General features: G+C 37.7%; 1 protein-coding gene across 1 annotated transcript; it reads right to left on the reverse strand.

Moving 5' to 3' along the window:
• Positions 1-4,891: 4,891 nt before the first annotated feature.
• On the reverse strand, positions 4,892-22,453 carry Znf879 (zinc finger protein 879). The gene is made up of 4 exons (XM_047555882.1): positions 22,350-22,453; positions 21,130-21,197; positions 18,037-18,163; positions 4,892-6,440 (listed from the first exon to the last, which is right to left on the reverse strand). The coding sequence occupies exons 2-4, from the start codon at positions 21,160-21,162 to the stop codon at positions 5,014-5,016; spliced, it is 1,587 nt and encodes a 528-aa protein (XP_047411838.1). The 5' UTR covers positions 21,163-21,197; positions 22,350-22,453; the 3' UTR covers positions 4,892-5,013.
• Between the last annotated feature and the right edge of the window lie 331 nt (positions 22,454-22,784).

Genomic DNA, 22,784 nt, shown 5'->3' on the forward strand with positions numbered 1-22,784 from the left:
GGCCCGGAGTTTAACCTGCAGCATGTGTGTTTGCTGAAACCAAAAGGAAAACAAGAATGCAGTTGGTGATCAGAGGCAAAGGGACCAGTTTTACTGGAATTTGTGTCACTGGATTTTACTCTAAGATGATAAAACTCTTTGAGTACAACAGGAACTTAGGCTGCTTTTGCTACAAGCAGTGACTTCATCATTTAGGCCTTCAGATGCCCAAAGGGTAACTGAAAGCAGGATAAAACTTCATTTTAAAGGTTCCATCAGGTCACTGCTCAGCTCTGCATATAGGCATGTTAATCATTTAAGTAGTCATCTACAAACTAGGAATACAATGCTTATTAGACCTAAATTTACCTAACCTAGATTGATTTGCAAATGTTCCACTATCTGCTTTTATAGTATCCTGTTTCAGACCCCTGGAGTGGCACCTAGAAGTCTTCAGTCTCTGTTCCACACCTTCCAGGAAGTCATCCCCCATGAGACTGTCCACCAAGCAGGAGCAATCATCTCATGGGAACCAAAGCTAGGGGGAGGATCCAAGATCAGAGATCTGATAAACATCCTGAGCAGCAAGTGGAATTACCCCATGAAGTGATAAAGACCTCTCTGAAGATACCTCACAGAACTAGACTGAAATAATGATCAAGACCACAGTTTGACCAAGATTGCTTAATTATGCATACCTCTTGCCCAATTCTTAACTCTGTTTAAACATAAACCTCCTACCAGCATCCTTAAGACAGTGCTGAATACTGGGATCTCACTTTGTCTTCCCAATATGAACATATTAGTTTACTTTCCTGCCTTTCACCACTACTTTTTCTGCTTGTCTTGGGGGGTCAATGGCCTGAACTTGGAATCCCCAAAGTCAGGCCTCTGGAATAGGGCTGTAGTAACATGGATCAATGGAGAAAGACTCTGTTCGAGAGGACAAGACTGTTTGACCAAACTTTAGTTATGCTCCTCTTAGTTCTTGTTTTGACTAGGTCTCAACTTTGGTTCCCAACCTGTCTTTGGCCTGATTACCCCAGTCTTTGCAAAGAACCTCCAGTTTTGGGGTTTTGTTTTGTTCGTACCAGGGATTGAACTGGGGTGCTTAATGACTGAGCCACATCCCATTCCATTTTATTTTTCACTTTGAGACAGGGTCTTGCTAAGGTGTTTAGGGCCTAAGTTGCTACAGCTGGCTTTGAACTTGCAATCCCTCCTGCCTTATCCTCCTGAGCTGCTGGAATTCCAGGTGTGTGCCTCTGTGCCTGACGCACATGTCAGTTTAACAGGAATCCCTCCACCCTTGATATATGACAAGTTTCTCATTCCCCACTTGATGTCTACATCATCCAGGGTGCTCAGGCATTAGGATCTCGGTTTTATTCTTCCTCCACTCACCCAAGATAGAGTTGTACCAAAAAGTTTTATTTATACTGACATCCACCCTGATGTTCTTACCCATCTTTGCTCTGGCTGCCCTGAGCAGCCTCTTCACCAAGAGGGAGTCTCTCCTGGGCACCAAGCCATCTGAGAATCTGTACTCCTCCCCAAAGTCATTTCTTTGCCTCATACTTGGAAGTTAATCACTGTTCTGAATTTTGAGTACAGGAGTTAACAAGTCTCCAGAGATGGCCCCCAATAGGAACAATCTCTTTAATCAGCCAAATTGGTGACTTATTTTTGATCAACAGAATATAGCAGAATCAATACCATATGACTCCCAAAGCTGGCTTGTAAGATTTGCCTCCTCTACCTAGGTCTCTTGGAATGCTTGCTCTTGGATTGCTCCATCTCAGAAACCAACCACCCTTCTGTGAGAAGCTTTTCCAAACCCCGAGGACTAGCCCAACTGAGATCTCAGCCTGCAGTCATCAACTGCCAAGCATCTTGGAAATCCAGTAGTTGAGCCTTCAGCCCCATCTGTCATGAGTAGAAATCAACTGAACAGTAAGAACTGCTCAGTTAAGCCCCCAAATAAACTCATGACATTAATTAGTAATTAATTAGTAATTTTGGTATTAGTAAGGTGGTTAAACCACTAAATTTTGGGGTGATGTTAGAATACTTTCTCATTCAATCATTTGATGTTTTTAATAGCTTTGCCATATGTATGTATCACCTAGTAGAAACTTAATTTTGCATAAAGTTGTATCATACTATGTATTGTTTCCTGTAATTTTTAAAAATTCAACTTTTTTTCAAACTCATCCATGTTTTTCGTTTTGGTTCGTTTATTTTCACTGCTGTTCTGTGTTAAGATTCAAAAATTTACCCATTCCTCTGTTAATGGACATACAAACTACTTATTTGCTATTATGATCACTGGTGCTCAGAATATCTTTATTAATGTCTCTGATGCCCATGAACAAACATTTATCTGGTATATTTTTTATAGGTGTGTACACAGCTACACTACTTGTTTCATTATCCTCTGTGTCTATATGTATAGATTCATAGAGTCAAACCTCCATGAAATGATATGCATGTTCAACTTTGCAAGATGTCAGTGATCATACATTCCCTCCAGTTGCGTATATTCTACGTATATCCCAAACTTCTGTATTGCTACACATCTTAATTTTTTCTCATTTGCAATTGTTATATCAGTGGTTCAAATCTGCATTTTAAACTACTAATGAAGTTATTATCATTATATGATTTTGGAAATTGGTATTTTCTATTCTGTAAAGTAAATAGTCATGTATCCAGATCATTTTTCCTATTAAATGTTTAATTTGTAAAAATTAAGCTTTTTTAGATTATAATTGCATACTGCTGAAAGATCTGTTTTATGTCATGACTTTTCATTTCCTTTTTTGTCGTATTTTAATAAGCAGTTCTTTGGTGTGAGCAAATATATCAAAAACTTAACATAGCTCATTTGTTTTAGGAAATCCTTCACTACTGCAAGGTCATCAAGTTATTCCTCACATGTTCTGAAAGTTATAATTTTGCCTCTTGTACAAATGTTATTTGAGGGGTAGGGTTCAAGTTTTGTTTTTTCTTTTTTTTTCTGTGTAAACCATTTCTATGTCCTACAGTATTACTGAACAGTTCATTCTTTCATATTCAGTCATAAATCCTTTTAATATTTTACCATCTTTGTAGGTTTTCAATATATAAACCAATACACATCATGATGCTATTAAACCCTTTAAGTTCTAAGTACTCAAGTTTGTGAACATAATAAATATTCAGGTATTATTTCAGTTACTGTATTATGTGGTACACTCATTGCTTAAGTTTTTATAGGTGTTCCATATCTGGGATGATGGGACAAAATGGAATGTTTAGGTACTTTTGGGTTACTTCTGCTAAGCCTTTGTTTAGCACTTTTACATCCCCTCATGTGTTAACAGTGACCTGCAATTTTCCTTTTTGCATTTTCCTTACCTAATTTTGATTCTGGGTTATAGCAGAATTAGTGTTGCTTATACATTATCTTTTCTGGGAGATGGTGTGTGAGACTTGATCTGTTACTCAGAAGCTTGATCAATCTTGCTTGAAAAACGGTAGGACCATATGTTTTCTTTGTGGGATTTTAAATTTCAGATTTAACTTCCTTGATGATTTTAAGTCTATTAGTACTTAAGGAAGACATGTTTTCCTAGAAATTTTCCTACTTTAGGTAATTAGAAATAAAAGGGTATTTATGGGGAAAGAAGCACTTGCAAATGGAGCATTAAATGGCCTGGAAAATTGTTCCTTACATGTCTAAAACAATGATACTCCTTATTCCCAGGAGGCAAAAGCTGAATGTAATGATATCTGCTCTGCTTATTTTCCATTCCCAATATCACATTTTCAACTCTCTCACTTTTTTTTTAAGTTTGTGGAAACTGATTAGAATCTAACACTTTGGCTTACAAAGAGTGGGTTGGGTGTTTTAGTCCCTTAAATGCTTGCCTTAAATGCTGGTAAAACTAGATGATGTTAACCTCTTTAATATGCAACAATTTTAGTTTGAGATAACTTCCAAGTTTACTAATACGACTTACCTTTTAGAAATGTTGAAATGGGCTAAATTGTCCATGTTTTGGAGGAAAAAGCATCTGAAACAAAAACTGAATGCTTGCCTAGTGGCCTTCAGAGTGTGGGGAGGAAGTGAGCTTTGTCGGATGGGGGCAAAAGTGGAGTGTTTAAGAATGAGTCACCTGGTTCACTTTACCTCTTTGGGTTCCACATTGGTCCTGGATCTTTCTGGTGATCGAAAACCAGAGCCCAAGGAAGCAGGCAGAGCCATAAAACCCAGAGTTGTGTTCCCTATGGCTACAATGTGAGATGAGTTCTAACAACACTGATAAGTAAATTAAATTGCAAAAACATTAGTTGTCTGAATAAACTTTACTTCACAATACTGAAAAAGGAATCGCTTTCTGAGAAAAACAAGTGAAACACCATGCACTCTGTGACTTAAAGTGACTTTATATCTGAATCAGAGGGAGGAACAAGTAGTTGGAAAGAAATATAAAAGGACAACGTACCTGCATAGATTACAGAGTAATTTTCCCCTCAGGCAAATGGCTTAGAAGAGTAGAGAAATGACCCAAAGTTTTAACAACAAAGTACATAATTTGTATTCAGAATATTAAAAAACAAATTTTAGTGACCGTGAGGTAGCTACAGGTTACCTGTGTACATTTCTGTTCCCAAACATTCATTCTGGTACAACTGGCTTGCAAAACACTTAAATGCAGTTTCAAAGAGTAGATTCTTAGATTTGTCTGAAGTCTGCACTTTTACCTAAACCAGCAGGTTCCCAGTGATGCCTGTGAAAGCTGATGGCCGTTAAACAACACTAGAAAGAAAATAAAAGAATATTAACCTTTCGATCTTACAGAGTCTGTGTGAGTCAGTAACTTAAGAACATACGAAAAATCATTTTACAGAAGCTAACTTCTAACATCTAACTTCTGAAGTTTTACCCAAAATAAATTGCTCTTCACTTTCTCCCCAGAATTAATGATATTCAATATGGAATGAACTTCATTTGGAAGACTTCCCACATGCATTTTATTTGTTTTTTTCTCAATTATGAGTCCTTTGATGATTAGTAAGAGATGAGCTCTGACTAAAAGCTTTTCCACATTCTTTGCATTTATAAGGCTTTTCTCCTGTGTGAATTCTCATATGTGTCATAAGGGATGAACTTTGTCTGAAAGCTTTCCCACACACTTTACAGTTAAATGGTTTCTCTCCAGTATGAATTCTCTGGTGCTGAATTAGGGCTGAGCTTTGGTTGAAAGCTTTTTCACAGTCGTTACATTTATAAGGTTTCTCGCCAGTATGGATTTTTCGATGAGTATTAACAGCTGAGTGGGAACTAAAAGCTTTTCCACATTCCTTACAATGATAAGGTTTCTCTCCAGTGTGAATTCTGTGATGTATGTTAAGCCGTGAGATCCAGGAGAAGGCCTTGCCACATTCATTACACTTGTAGGGTTTTTCTCCAGTGTGAATCCTCTGATGTTGTATAAGTGCTGAGCTTTGGCTGAAGGCTTTCCCACACTCTTTACATGCATACGGTTTCTCACCAGTGTGAATTCTCTGATGTATAATAAGGGCCGAATGGTAACTGAACACTTTTCCACACTCATTACAATGAAAGGGTTTCTCTCCAGTGTGAATTCGATGGTGTCTACTCAGCCGCGATATTGAAGTGAAGGCTTTCCCACACTGGCTACATTCATATGGTTTCTCTCCAGTATGAATTCTGTGATGTTGAATGAGAGATGAGCACTGACTAAAGGCTCTCCCACATTCAGTACACTTATAGGGCTTTTCTCCAGTATGAATTCGTTGATGGTTATTAAGGGATGAACTACCTTTAAATGTTTTGCCACATTCCTTACATTTATAAGGTCTCTCTCCAGTGTGCATTCTCTGGTGCCCAATAAGAGAGGTGGTAAAACTGAAGGCCTTTCCACATTCACTACATATATAAGGTTTCTCTCCAGTATGAACTCTCAGGTGCTGTGTTAGGGATGAGCTTTGGCTGAAAGCTTTCCTACATTCCTTACATTTATACAGCTTCTCTCCAGTATGGATCCTCTGATGTTTGCTCAAGGAAGAACTGTGAAGGAAGATTTTCCCACAGATATTACATTTATAACATTTACGCACTGTGTTGACTCCCAGTTGTTTAAAGAGAATTGAATACTGCTGTGAACGGGGTTTCCTTCCTCTGGGAACAATTCCTGATTTTCTAGTAAGTGATGATTTTAAGCCAAGATTTTTCTCAAGTTCAAGGCCTTTAAAGCTTCTCTCTTTCACACAGGTTTTTTTGATGGTAAACAACGCTTTTGTGAAAACTTTGTTCTTTTTGCCTTGTTGCTTCTCTAACCTGTCCTCATTCATATAGGTTCTTCCCAGTCTGAACTCATCAACTATGAATTTTTTCATGACTTCTAGATTTTCTTCTTTGGAAACTGTGGTTTCAAACAAGCTCTCCCATCCTACAGTAAGCAAATAAAGTAAGCAAAACATGTTTAGTCTCTCTTGCACTAAGAATAAAGGAAAGTGACATTAAAATACAAAAGGATGGCTAATAAATATAGCCTTGAATTCTTAGGAAAGGATGGGAACAAAGAAGAGAAGAGAAAGAAGCAGGATGACAGACATGTCTGGGTGGGAAGGTCTGAAGAAATCTACAGGAAGGTGGCTTGAGGAACTCAAAGGGAAACTCTTTCAATGGGAGGAAGAGCCAGGATTGATCTAGTACCAAAGCCCCTTAACAGGAGTAGGGTATTTCTGAGTACAGCCTGTATTATTACTCTTCTTCATATCCCAGGTCAGCCACCAGGACATTCAGGTAAATTCTAAGGGAAAAATGGCACAGAGATTAACAATAAGAAGTAAAGGAGCCACTTCCCCTAAGGAGCTCTGTGAAACATGGAGTTTCAGTAGTGCCACTCTGGGAATTGTCAGAGAACAATAAATAACATTGCAACAGACATTAACCACTGAATCAGTAATTACTGAATGCCCACCTGCACCACGTAAAGATCAAGGCTCTGGAAATACAGGGAGCAGGTCAGATAGAGCCCACTCTCACAAGGCTCACACTCTAGCTATGGGATATTGACAATGACAAAGTAACCAACTCTAAAAGAAGTACTAGGGATTGATGAAAACCATAAACAAACAAAACAGTATCTGTGTAGTAAGAGTAAATATAGTGATATCTTAAACTGGGCAATAAATGAAATTAAGATAAAATCTAAATGCAAGAGTAGACCAGGCAAAAATGTAGGTATAAAGATGAATCCAGTCAGAAGGGACAACTAAACAAAAGCCCTAAGGCTGAAATAAGTTTTCTGTGGTCAAAACAGAAGAAACTTCAGTGTGCCTTAAGTAGAAGGAAAAGGAAAGTGTTAATGAGGAAAAGAAGCAGGCAGAGGCTATATCATGTAGGCTCTCTTAGGATATAGTAAAGAATTTGAAATTTCTTATAAGTATAATTGGGGGATAGAAGGGACATGATATGTGTTCTTTGTTTAAAAAAGAACTGTTCTGGCTGAATGGCAAATGGGCTGTAACTGGGGTTAGGGTAAAGAGAACAAGGGCAGGTAGAGAAGAGGCACTCTGGAAGCTGCTATAGTCTTCCTGGATGGAAGGTGGCATTGGCAGATAGTGGGAGAAATGGAAGGGACTGGGCGCATCTGGGAATTTTGGAGGTAGAGCTGGCTTTTCAATCACAGCACTCATACATTTATGCTACAGTTATTTACTCTTTGGGAAAAACTGGAAACTAAATTTCCATAAGGGCGGGTGTTTAAGAAACCATGACTTGACAATACAACAAGCTGGAAGGTATTTTTGCTTACGAAAAGAGTTTATGGAGGAAGTAAAAGAGGTGACTCAAGGATGTGTTCCAGCTTTCAATTTAGCAGTTCCATGGAGATTGATGCCATTTTCTGTTCTGGGAAATAGAGGAAGAGTACATTTTAATTCATCTGTTTGATTACTTAAGATACACTGCAAGCAATAAAACCATGGATTAAAAGTCAAAGAATGGGGAGAAAAGAAGATGGAAATGAGCTAGACAGCAATTCCCAATCTCTTCATAACACAGAGAGTGGGCAGTGAAGGAAAAGCAGAATTGAGAGGTAGGTGACAAAATAAATGCTCTAAGATTCAACATTACAAAGTCTGAGACCTGGAGAGACTTGAAGATCAGTTATCAGAGTAGAAAATAAGCACAGAGTTCCCTAACCCCAAACCCAAACCAGGGTGGGGAGATGAGGAGGGGTAAGAGAGAGAGAAAGAGGGAGTGGAAAACTCTTAAGCTCACCCACTTAAAAAAAACTGAAAAGGCCAACACAATTTACAGTCCCCTTAATTATGGTCACCATTCACAATCTGGGGCAGCAGAAACCAGAACCCAGGTGAACCACCTGAATCCCTTTGCTACAGTACCCCCAGAGAGTGGTGTCGTCCAGGGGAACACTTCTGTATCACAGAATACCCAGGGAAAATCCACAACCAGAGATCCTGCACTCACAAACAGTCGCCAAGCTCTCTACCACCATGGAAAGGATCCTGTACAGGGAACAGCACACACTGACCCACAGCAATCACAGGGATACTCCAGAGCCTGCCTCCTGAACTGCTGCTGCACACAACAGAAACAACCAAGTCACAACATGGCATCCTAGAGCAGCCAGCTGCAGGGCCCTGAGCTGATAAACCAGAAACACCTGGTTGTAGGTCCATAGCAACTGTGGAAGTGGTTCCCATGCCCTAGCAACTCTGGAAGGATTCACAGCCCAAGAATGACGAACATCTGCTAAATGTCCAAATCCCAATAAAATCCAAATCAAGATTCGATAAAAATTTTCTTTGCCTTGGCATGGTTTACAATAAATAACTCTAATGTTGACTTTGATCATGTAAGTAACTGTTTAAGTTAATCAACAGTTGTCACTCTAATAGCCGACATTATACCTTCAACCCATTTGGATGTATTTCATCTAATGGTTTTAAGAATCAATTGGAATCAGGTTTTCTCTCTTTGTTTTCCTAGCTCTGGTTTATACCTGCTCCTCTTACCTCCTATTTATTTGTCCTTTTACATTATTTGCTACTACCTCAAATGCTCACTATCCAATTCTCCTTTCTACCTTGGGGTGGTGTGTATTCTTTTCTATTTTTTTTCCTATTTCTCTCTTTCTTTCTTTTTCCCTCTCCTTTTTGTCCAATCTTCTTACCCCTTTTAGCTCCCATTTAAGGTTATAGCAATTTTACTAAATTTAATAACTAATTTTTTTTTTTTTTTTACCTATTCCAGAACTTTACAAGATTATACCTGGATCTGAAGAAATGTGGAGAACAATATCAGCAAGCTTTTATTTCTCATAAGGTTAAATAGTATGAGGCTTGGCTCTGAAGTGATTATAGTAAATAGGGTTCAGTGGCACCTCTCAAAGTGGCTCTGATATTGGGATCGGCAAAGGTTCCACTTTAATTTAAAACTAACAATATCTGGATATTTGTCCAACCCAGGGTTCTAAAGAGAGAGAAACTCACAAAGTAGTCCTTTACTTAAAAGAAGAGATAACTATTCACAATAGATGGGTAGACAGACAAATCATATAAAAAAGCAAGGGAACAAACCATCCCAAACAGCCCATAATGCTTCAACAACTAACTCCACTAACACCACAGTGGAAGAAATGTCAGAGAAAGGATTTAGAAATTTCATACTTACAATGTTTTATGAGTTTAAAGACGTAAGGAGTGAAATTAGAAAGAAAATACAGAAAGTGAAAGAGCACTTCAATAAAGAGAGATTCTGATTTTAAAACAACCAAACAAAAACCCAGAAAATCAAAGACTCAAAAAACCAAATTAAAAATTCAATGGAAACCTCCAAAATAGGAAGTTACACTTCAAGTATGTATGGTATATTAAAATACATTCTACTGTCATGCATAACTAAAAAGAAGAAATTTTTAAAAAATTTTTAATTTGAATGGGAAGCATCACCAATAGATTAGACCCCTTTGAAGATACATTTTCAGGCCTTGAAGACAAAGTATATAATCCTGAAAATAAAGTTGACCATAAAGAAAAGATGTTAAGAGACCATGACCAGAATATTCAAGAAATTTGGAAAAACAACAAAAGACCAAATTTAAGAAGCACTGAGGTAGATGAAGGCTCCAAAATACAAACTAAAGGGATACACAATCTTTTCAATGAAATCAGAAATATTTCCAAACCTTAAGAATAAGATGGAAATTCAGATCCAAGAGGCATATATGACTCCAAATATACAAAATCACAATAGATCCACTCCAAGACATATTATAATGAAAATGCCTAACATATAGAATCAATCACAATATAATAATATTGGGTGACTTTAACATACTTCTCTCACCACTGGACAGCTCAGCCTGACATAAACCAAGTAAAGATTCTACAGAACTAAAAAATACAATTAAAAATATGGACCTAACAGACATCTGTAGAATATTTCATCCATCAACAACTGAATTCATATTCTTCTCAGCAGTATACAGAACATTTTCTAAAACAGACCATATTTTAGATGATAAAAAAAATCTTAGCAAAGACAACAAAAATAGAGATAATATCCTGCATTCTATCAGACCATAATGGAATGAAATTAAAAATTAACAATAAAATAAAAAACAGAAGCCACTCTAACTCCTGGGGATTAAATAATACATTTTTGAATGATGAATGGATGGCAGAAGAAATTAGGGGAGAAATAAAATAATTCCTAGAAGTAAATGAGAATAGTGATACAACATATCAAAATCCCTGGGACAGTATGAAGACAGTTCTAAGAGGAAAATTCATAGCACTAAGCTCATACATCAAAAGAATAGAAAGATATCAAAAAATAATCTAACATTATATCTCAAGGCCCTAGAAAAAGAAGCAAACCAACACCAAAATTCATAGAAGACAGGAAAAAATTAAAATTAGAGCTGAAATCAATGAATTTGAGAATTAAAAAAAAATACAAAAGATCAATGATACAAGGAGTTGGTTTTGTGAAAGGATAAGCAAGGTTGATTAAACCCTTAGCCAAATTAATCAAAAGAGAAAACACTCAAATTAACAAAACTAGAGATAGAAAAGGAAATATCACCACACCACCACTGAAATCTAGAGGATCACCAGAAACTATTTTGATCATTTACCAATACCAAAAAGCTAGAAAATCTTGAAAATACTGACACATTCCCAGAGACATATGACCTACCCAAATTGAACCATGAGGATATAAAAGACTAACACTGATCAATATCAAGTAATGAAACTGAAGCAGCTATCAAAAGACTAACAACAAAGAAAAACCCAGGACTAGATGGATTGTCAGCTGAGTTCTACCAAACCTTTAAAGAAGAACTAATACCAATCCTTCTCAAATCATTTAATGAAATAGAAAACTGATTCTACAAAGCCAATATCACTCTGATACCAAAATCTGGCAAAGACACATCAAGGAACAAAAACTTCAGACCAATATCCTTGATAAACAGATGCAAAAATTCTTCACAAAATATTAGCAAACCACATACGAAGACACATTAAAAAGATAGTGCACCATAATCAAGTGGGTTTCATTCCAGGGATGAATATGGAAATAAACACAATTCCACAAAAACAGACTTAAGGACAAATACCACATAATTATCTCAATGGATGCAGAAGTGACATTCAACATAGTCCAGCATCCACTCATGTTTAAAACAATAGAAGAACTAGGGATAGAAAACTTAGCTCAACATTGTAAAGTGTTTAAGTATATAATAAACCCAAGGTCAGCGTTACACTGAATGGAGAAAGACGAAAAGCATTTCCTCTAAAAACAGGAGCAACACAAGGATGCCCACTTTCACCACTCCTATTCAACACAGTCCTTGAAACTAGCCAGAGCAATCAGGCAAGAGAAGGAAATTAAAAGGATACAAATAGGAAAAGAAGAGCTCGAATTATCTGTTTGTTAACAACATGATCCTACTTTTAGAAGACCCAAAACTCCACCAGATTTGTAGAGCTCATAAATGAATTCAGCAAGGTATCAGGATACAAGATCAACACTCATAAATCAATTGCATTCCTATATTCCAATGATCAATCTGCTAAAATATAAATTAGGAAAACTATCCCATTAAAATAGCCTCAAAAAAATAAAGTTCTTGGGAATCAATCTAACAAAAGAGGTGAAGGACCTCTCCAATGAAAATTATAGAATACTAAAGAAAGAAATTGAAGACTACCTTACAAGATGGAAAGACTTCCCATGTTCTTAGATAGGCAGAATTAATAATATCAAAATGGCTATACTACCAAAAGCACTATTCAGATTCAACACAATCCTTAACAAAATTCCAATGACATTTTTCACAGAACTAGAAAAAGCAGTTCTAAAATTCATTTGGAAAAATAAGAGATCCAGAACAGCCAAAAGCAATCCTTAGCAAGAAGAGCAAAGCTAGAGGCATCACAATACTGGACCTCAAATTATCCACAGAGCTACAGTAACAAAAATAGCATGGTATTGGCACTAAAACAGGCATAAAGTCCAATGGAATCCAAGAGAAGACACAAAGGCAAATCCACATAAATACAGCTATCTGATACTAAACAAATATGCCAAAGATAAATGGAAAAGGAAAAATAGTCTTTTTAACAAATGTTGCTGGGAAAATTGGAAATCCATATGTAAAAGAATGAAATTTGACCCCTACCTCCCACTCTGCACATAATTCAACTTGAAGTGTATCAAAGACCTAGGTATTAGACCAGAAACCCTGCAAATGACAGAAGGAAATGTAAAGCCAACATTCCAGCGTGTCAGTACAAGAACCAACTTCCTTAACAGGACTCCTAAAGTGCAAGAGATAAAATAAAAAATCAGTAAGTGGGATGGCATCAAATTAAAAAGTTCCTGCACAGCAAAGGAAACAAACGCATGAAGAGAGAGCCTACAGAATGGGGGATCTTTGCCACCTGCTCTTCATATCCAGGATACAAAAAAATCTCAAACAACTTAACACCAGCATGGTGCAAAGGCACACACCAGCAGCTGAGGAGGCTGAGGCAGTAGGATTGGAAGTTCAAAGCCAGCCTTAGCAACTTAGCAGGGCCCTGAGCAACTCAGCAAGACTGTCTCAAAATAAAAAAAGATTTTTTTAATTTTTAACTACTGAGATGTGGCTCAGTAGGTAAGCACCCCTGAGTTCAAACTCCAGTACCAAAACAACAAAAACCCTTACCACCAAAAAACCTCAAATAACCCAATCAATAAATGCGCAAAAGAACTAAACAGACACTTCTCAAAAGAAGAAATACAAATGGTCAATGGATATATGAAAATATGTTCAGCATCTCTAGCAGAGAAATGCAAATCAAAACTACACTCAGATTTCATCTCACTCCTGTCAGAATGGCAATTATTAAGGATACAAATAATAATAAATGTTGGTGAGGATGTGGAGAAAAAGATATACTCATACACTGTTGGTGGAACTGCAAATTAGTGCAACTGCTCTGGAAAGCAGTATGGAGATTCCTTAAAAAACCAGGATTGGAACCTCCATATGACCCAGATATCCCACTCCTTGGTACATATATCCAAAGAATTTTATATCAGCATACTATAAATACTATAGTGATATATCAATGTTTATAGCAGCACAATCCATTAATAGTCAATCCATGAAACAAACTTAGGAGCCTTTCAACTGATGAATGGATAAAGAAAATGTGATATGTATAGGTATGTATGTATGTATATATATATATATAATACATGCAATGGAATATTACTCAGTCATAAAGAAGAATTAAGTTAAGGCATTTGCCAGTAAATGGATGGGGACTAGAAACTATCAATGCTAAGTGAAATAAGCCAGCCTCCAAAGTCAAAGGTTGAATGTTTTCTCTGATAGGTAGAAGCTAATCCAAAGTAGCAGGGGGGAGATTAAGGAAAAAAAAAAAAAAAAAGGGGAAGAAGAAAGGGAGAAAGGGAAAAACAGTAGAAGAAATTTCATCAAAATAGAGGAAAGATGAGTAGAGTGGATGAAGGGAATTGAGGAGGTGGAGGGAGGACAGGAAAAAGGAAGAACTCTAAAATGAATCTGAGTTTTCATGAATATAACACAGTGTATCCCCACTATCAAGTATATCCACAGACACTAATTTGAAAAAAAACTACAAATAAATTACAGAAAGATCAGTAGAGTAGAGGGAGAAGAGCAAGGGAAGGGGAAATGCGCTGCCCATGGCATTAGAACAAATCATATTCCATGCTTCTGTGATTGTATCAAAATGTATCCTAGGGTCATATATAACTATAACTAAAAACAATTAAATTTAAAATGATCAAATTTCAGTAAAGTTGATATAGCCTGAAAAATAATAATGATTATAAATATAGCTCTGGCAAAGATGAAGGTCTAGATGGAGATTCATTTAGGAGTTTGAGTAAATGTTTTCACGTGTATGAAAGGGGAAAATATGTACTTTCTTGTTTGTTTGAAGAAATATGTGATTTAAGTATGTATTAATGCTGCTATAAGTATTCTTATAAAAAAATTAAAACATAAAAAAATAGAATGCATTTTATAAGAAAGTTTGTTTTCTTGGCTAAAAAGGAAATGTGATAATTTTAAGAAAATTAAGAAAATCCAGAAAACTACAAACATGAATACAGCTTATCCATAAGTGTATCGTACAAATTAATACCTGTTACATATGGAACTCAGCTCACCAGAATTTTCTATATATAAAAATATTACTTTTACTTAAAAGAATAAGAATATGCTGGGTACAGTGGTGCACACCTATAAATCCTAGCAACTTGGGAGGCGGAGGCAGTGGGTGCACAAGTTCAAAGCCATCTGGGCAACTTGGTAAGACCCAGTCTCAAAATTCAAAAAATGAAAAGGGGTGGGGATATAGCTTGGTGATCATATACCACCACCACTAGGTTAAATTCCTAATACCACAAAAAAAGGAGGTGGGGTTGCAACTAAGCTTTCCCCACTTCACTTAAAAATCCTGAGCTTCTCTCCATGTCAGTAAGTGTAGGCTGACACTAACATTTTAATGACTTCATAAAATGCCCAAATACAAACTTATCATCATTTAATAAATCTGAGTGTTATTAAACAACCTTTGCACCAGTAATCCTTCATGTCATAACATATTCTTTTATAACATTTTTGCAACTTGATATAATTACAGAATTTCTTAAGATAAATTTAGAAATGCTAATATAACTAAACCATCCTCCAGAAAAACTGAACCAATCAAAATCCCATTAAAGATTCTATTGTTTATCACTCAGAGCATTAGCAAATTACTGGAAATATATTTCTTAATGTTGGTAATTTAATAATGGAAAAATGGCATCCTGTCTTTAGTTTGAATTTCACTGATTATAATGAATAGTTTCTCAAAAAATTCTTTATGGATTTTGGATTCACATTTCTTGCATTTCTAATCACAAGGCTCATACTACAATTATTTACTCCCTGAACATTTTTCTCTTTATGTTATACATTTCCAAAGCTATCTCAGCAATATCAAAAGTAGGCAAAAACTGCAACAACTTTCCAGATGGAAGATTGCCTTACATGGCTTAACGATACAATAAGCCTTTCAATGAAATAGGTCTGTATTTACTGAGGACTAAATAACTGAAGGACATTCACAATTTAAAACATTCTCAAGAATAATATGTGCAATCACTCTGTTGCTGTCTCTTATGAACAAATACTCAAATATTCATATTCTGAATGGAAATCAGTAAAATATTAACAGTGGTGGATCACAGCTGGTAAAACTGCAGGTAAGTCTCCTGTTTTTGCTCTCCTTTCCTTTCTCCCTCCCTCTCTCCTTTTATAATACCATGTATAACCTGTATGAATGAAATACAATTAATTTTTTTAAATGCTTGAAAAAGTACACAATTTGATACTATAGATTTCTCTGCCAACCATAATGTTCACAGACAAATATAAACCTCATCTATAACTACCACTCTGGTCCTTACAACAAATGTATTTATTTTCCAGGATTCTGTGGAATTTTTACTTTATTACATAATTATCCTTGTAATCATTTCCTCCAAATTGTTGTTGGGATGTGGCAAAACAAAAGATCCCTGACAAAAAAAAAAATGAATCTTCAAAATAAACGGCCCAGTAACTGTCAATAACAACATTAAAAAAAAAAAATCGGTGAAACCTATAAATTTTCTAAATTCCAAAGATAACGAAGATATCCTGTAAGACTCCAGACAGAAGACAGAGAAAGAAAAAAAGTGGTAACATTACCTATACACCAAATAGAATCAGACTGAGAACTTTTTATCCACAATACTCAGTGACCAAAGACGGTGGACACGTCTGATGGGAAAAAAACCTGATGCCAGAATGCTAGATCCAAAAGACAATTCCCAAAGGAGAGAAAAGAGAACTGAGTTTTAGACATACACAAATTGCACACATGAATCTCTGAGAAAATTTATTCATGAAAATAGTCTAGTCAAACCAAAGAGAAAAAATATAACAACAGAGTTCATGAATGGAAACAGGAGACTGAATGGACACAGAAAGGCCCATTTATTTCCAGCAAGAGAAATAAATTCTGGATAAGCTCAAGACAGCAATTCTCTGGTGCCAGAAAAAAGGCAAAATTTAAAGCAGAACTGAATGTAAGAGCTTATGAAGCAGCAATGCATGGGAGTTTTAGAGACTCAGCAATATGTCCAGGCCAGGATGTGGAACATATTTTGAAAATTTTCACAGAAAAAAGAATGGCATGATGAATATTTGTAAATCTCCTGCTTAAATTCCATTACTGCCACCATTTTGAGTTTCTCTCTCAACACATATATCCACATTCTTTTCTCATTTCTTATTGCTGAACCATGTGCAATTTGTAGCAGAGAAAAAAAAAGCAAAGCAAAAGCCCGAAATGAAACAATAAGAGGTATACTGCAGTGATAAAAGGAAAACACTAAAGTAAAATAATAATCAATCCAGTAAAAACAAGGGAAAGAATTATAAACAGTTGGGCATGGTGGTACATGTCTGTAATCTCAGTGACACAGGAGGCTGAGACAGGAGGATCACAAGTTCAGGTCAGCCTCAGCAACTAAGTAAGGCCCTAAGCAACTTAGTGAGACCCTGACTCAAAATAAAAAATATAAAGGGCTGAGGACATAGCTCAGTGGTAAAGCACCTCTGGATTCAATCCCCAGTACCAAAATAATAATAATAATAATAATAACAATAATAATAATAAACATTATATATTACATATTATATTACATATTTTGCAAATTATAAGACAAACTTGACAAAAAAAGCTACACATACTGGGAAAATTAATCTCTCTCTGAACCTAATCTATCAAGTAATCAAAATTATAATGAGGGAATATGCCATTCCCACCATTTTCCACCTGGCCTGGCATATCAAGGAGGCCCCTGCCAATGTCTCCTGAGCACAGCCTCCTCACTGTGACTGGGCAGTTGGAAAACGCCTGCTCATTTCCCAATTACACCATCACTCACCCAGACATGCACCTTGAGGTGCTCCATTTCTCACTGCCTGGGAATCTTCTGCTTGTTCTAACTGGGAAATGACCTTTGGTTTGGAAAATATAATCCCTGTTCATGAACAAAAGACATGAGTGGCCAGCCCCAGAGTCACTAGGGAAGAGGGACAGTGCAAGGAAGCGGTGATATGTTCAGGAAGGGGCTTAAAATTTGGTCCCTAGTGGATGGTCAGGATGAAAGGAGGCTATGCACTCTTCTCAGCTGGAACATTTTAAGGAACTCAGGGGTACAGAGCTGGGCAGAGGTGACAGAGAGAAGGAAACAGGAAAAACATAGAGAGGACGTAACTCAATCAAGCCAGACCTCTCTGTATAGGCCAAGAGGAATAGCAACTGTCACTCTGACCCCATGGTGAGGCGGGAGAGGGCCTGAACCTGCCAAGTCCTTCAAATATTCTCCTTGAAGGGGTATTCTGCCTCCCATGGAAATCTCCTTACCCAGTGAGACCAGGTTGCTGTAGTTCTCCAGCATCACCTCCCGATACAATGTTCTCTGGGCAGAGTCCAGGTGCAACCACTCATCCTGGCTGAAGAGCACGGCCACATCCCTGAATGTCACAGACTCCTGGAACAGCAAACCCATTTCTACTCACCCAGGATCACCCCCAGGATGGAATAACTGAGAAAAAACCCTGTCACAACTCATGATTCTAAGCGTTTTAAGTAAAGCAAGTATTTTTGGGCAATGGCTTTGTTACTGAGCACTTATTTATCATGTGCTTGCTTACTATAAGTGACACAGGACACCCTCGGAAAGCTTAAAGACAGCAGCCAAACAGAAGCATGCTTGAAATCATGAAACAAAATCAGAATAACAGACACAGAAATTTACACTTGGAAACATATAATTACCTAAGTCAAACTCTCATCTTTCAGGTGACACACAAAAGTAACATTTTAGGAGGAAGTTACAGTACCCTCACTTGGGGAGAACTAGGTAGGAAACCTCTTGGCAGGTCAGCTGGTACCAGTAATGGGTTCTGTCATCACCATGGGCACCTGTGTCCTGCAGGAGAGGCTCTGAGAATGCTCCAGGTAAGGGTTTACCAGGGGAGTGTCAAGGGTGGTAGGCTGCATAATGTTCAACAAAAGCCAGGGAAGAGGGCTGTGATCAGGATTTCCCCTCTCCACCCCAGGAGTCTTTGCTCCTTTACCTCTCTGCCACTTACCTAGGCAAGTTATCACTCTGAATTAGTGGCCCCTTTCTTTTCTTATTCAGAATATTTTTATGTACCTATTTTTATTAACACATATTAATTGTACATATTAATGGGATTCACTGTGATATTTCAATACATGCATACAGCATGTATTGAGCAGTTTAAAAAATAAAACAAGAAAAGATTAATAAGCAAGAGAACAAGAAGTGTTAACCTCATTTTCTGCCATCAGGAAAAGTTTAACTTTTTGCTGTATGTCCTTTCAGATTTTTACATGCAAATATGGTTCTACATTCAAACAAAAATACGAATCACATTATGGAGAAACAGCATTCTAGTCAATGTTTTAACTTGCTGCCTAGTATTTCACTGCATGAATAAACTAGTTTAATCTACAGATGGATATTTTAAGTTGTTTCCACTTTTGTTAATACTCTACAAACAATAGGCTGATCATCTGTTTTCATCATTGGAAAAGTGTACAAAGCTTGTTTCCTTAGCGTACATTTGTAGAGCACAAGTGCTAGGTCAAAACTCATTTTCTTCTCATCAATTCCAAGGCATATCCCCATGAACCCAAGCAGATCACAAAGCCAGACATCTTCCCTGATCCAGAAAAGCAAAAGAAAATTAAAAAGAAGTGGCTTGTTTCTTCCTATTGGAAACAAAGTAAGAGACATTTCCCCCACTCCTTTTCTTTCAGAATTTATCTTTTTTCAAACATATGTAAATCTTTTTAGTGGTTAACTAAGTCACTTGCCAGTCTCACAACTCAGGAAACTTTCCTCAAGGAACTAACAGTCAGCTCTTTGAGTATAATCATCAAGATACATGCTAAAATAATAAAGGTCATGAGGCTGAGAGTGTTCTAACACCCTGGGCTCCTAATGAAATAAAACTTAAGTTCAGCCAATCAGAAGCACCACCTGAGCATTAATTATATCACCAGGAACTCTACATGGAGAGAGTCCAACTTTCATCATTCAAATAATTTCTTTGCTCTACTTCTGCATTCACCCTATAAAAGCTCTCTCCTCTTTCTCCTTTGGGTGGATCACAGAACCACTTTCAACCTGATGTCTGCTCAAATAAACTCTTCAAAATTATAAAGTGCCGACATTTATCTTTTAACAAAGAAAAGGCTAATCTCCCAGTTTCTAGGTTGGAGATGGGCCTAACATCATCTGAGTCTAAACTGTGGAATCCACCTAATGCATTGCACTGTATTCTCTTAGCCTATGTAAGGTGAGCTTCCTGGAACCTCTTATTAGAGTACATGTGATGTGCATAACAATTTGGTTTCTCATTCAATTAAAAAAAAATTACCTTCTTTCTCTTCTATTCTTGTGGAGAGGTTTTCTGGGTTGGGAGAATATGTTTTTAATTATCTCCCAAAACCCATTAATAATACAGAATGAGTGCTATCAAAGTGCAGAAAAGGGAAGAAATTCCTACAGAGAGGATACTTTCCACCTTAGGGAAATGTGCTCCCAAACTATACCCCAAGCTTCTATTTCTTCTGGATGCCTTACATTTACCAACTATACAAGCCTGGTCCTGCCCAATGCTAGGAAGTTGCCCAGACTACACCTGCTGACAAGGAGGTTTCTTTCTTCACTCTTTCTAGGCATCACCTGGACTCTTACTACGTACAGTAGTTTCTTGGTATCCAAGACTCCCTGCAGATACCAACATCTGAAGACACTTAAGTTCTTTATATAAAGTGGCCCTTATATAAAATGATATAGTATTTGCATATAACTTATGAACACACTCCTATATACTTTATATATCATATCTCAATTACTTATAATGCCTAATACAATGTAAATGTGATGTAAACAGGAGTTATAATGTATTGTTTAGGGAATGACAAGAATAAAGTCTGTACATGTTCAATACAGATATACTTCTTTTTCCAAAATTTTTGATCTGTGGTTTGTTGAATTCCTATTTGTAGAACCCACAGATATGGAGGGTCCACTGTACTCTCATATGTTGGTGGTCTTAAGTTCCTCAAGGGCAAAGACCATGACTTTCCTCTTTTAATCCCTAGTGTTAGTAAGGAATTATTTTGACATCTCCATGTCTTTATTCTCCATCATTCCTGGATTCCTCACAAAGCTCGGGCTGTGGCAGAGGCATGGGGATGGGGTCCCATTCAATTTCTAGTCAATAACTATTTAGCTGTTAAGTGGAGACTGCATCACTGAGCTGAGGCAAAGGAAATACCTTTTTTCTAGCACCTAACCTACCAGGCCTCTGGTCCCTCCACAGACTCTACTGTCTAGAGAAACTCAACAATAAAGAAAACAAATTTGCTATATATAATCCCTGAAGGCAGTTCAAGAAAGAAGCCTCCTTCACTCACCTGAACATGTGCTGGCAGGAACCTCCTGGCCATTTCTCCCTCCCTGCTGCCACTCCTGGAGAAGGCACCTGAAACAGAGAAAGAAACTGAGAGGTCTATTCACCCTGCATGCACTATGCCCTCATTAAGCCAGACCAAATTAGAAACCTCCACCAGAAGAGAATGTCCAGTCATTGAGTATCTGCAGTTCCAAGCCACGGGGGCACAAGCATGACCACCAAAGCCAAAAGTGGGCAAAAAGCATACTTCCAGTCACTAAGCCTTTCAGCCAGTGATTGTGAATAAAGATGAAACAAGCTAAGGAATTAAAACTATATGATATGCAATAACGAAGTAAAGGGCACAATGACACATGGCTCATAGATGTTAAAGTGAAAAGACATAAATATTTCACACATCTGCACTTGGATATTACTTGAGAAGAAGAACAGCATAGGAAGAATGGATGCCCCTTTCAGAAAAAAACAACTAAAAATTAGTCCTCTCTTCTCTTCCTCTTGGAAGTTTTGCTTCTTTTATCAAAAAGTGTTACCAACTTGCCTAAATGCAAAAGGGAACATCCCCACCCACCCTCCTCAACACACACAGAAACTCAAGGGGTACATCACTGGCTAGGAATGAATTTAAATTTTAGAGAAAAGGGGATAGGGGATATAACTCAGTGGTACAGCGCATTATGTGTGAAGCCCTGGGTTCTACCCACAGAATCCCGACCCTCAAAAATAAAAATTTAGAGGAAAAGGAAATAACTTAAAAAGTGGACAAAATTAACTGTACTTAAAAAAAAAAAAAAAAAAAAAGTCACATCACTCTGTAGGAAAACACTACCAAACATGTAAGACTGACAAAACAAAGTTTAAACTTTGGAGGATGGATGGAGGACTGTTAAATCAACAAACGATAAAATGCTGAAAACCGCCCGGGGTTCGCCAACGCTGAAACAAGACATAGTTCCCTTAAGTCTCTTTTCTGTGGCCACTTGTCCAGGAGACCGGCCTGAGGCTAACAGAGTGGTTAAGCGGTTGCACGTTGTCTTCCGGCCTCCGCGGAGGACCTTCCCGGGCAACGCCCCCTGCCCAAGCCGTGTTCACCTGCCGAGGCCGCAACGGCTCGGGCGCCGGCAGTCCCAGGTCCGCTAGGACTCACCCGCGACCTGCCTCTGTCCGAGCCCCGCCAGGGAAGCCCTGCGCCCTGGGGCCGCCCTTACTAGCAGCTTGTACCTTAGCACGCCCGGGCGGGGACTCCAAGCTGCACACCGAACTGGAGGCGAGAGGAACACAGAGACATTTCTCCCCGCCACCACCAAACCACCGGGGCAACTGCGCGTGCGCATGGGAGAGCCAACGGGTTTCCCTTTCTGAACAGCAGCGCTTTTCCTTTCGAACTACATTTCCCAGAGGTTTCCGCGACACACCTTTTCTACGGTGTCTGAGAAGGAAACAATGGAATCAAGGCAAGAGAAAGCGATCTGATTGGTGTCGCCGAGGGCTGAAGCCTTGGTCTTTGATTTCAACTACCTCGCGTCTTTTTATGCTCGCAATGTATTTGTAATTATAATGACAATAATATTAAAGAAAGAAAACTGAGTATCTATTAAAAACTATGGAAGACTAGTCGCTCACTGCTGATTATCCTCAAGAGATAAGAGGGCTATT

This window comes from Sciurus carolinensis, chromosome 6, assembly GCF_902686445.1.
Source record: "Sciurus carolinensis chromosome 6, mSciCar1.2, whole genome shotgun sequence".
In the NCBI taxonomy this organism is placed as follows: domain Eukaryota; kingdom Metazoa; phylum Chordata; class Mammalia; order Rodentia; family Sciuridae; genus Sciurus; species Sciurus carolinensis.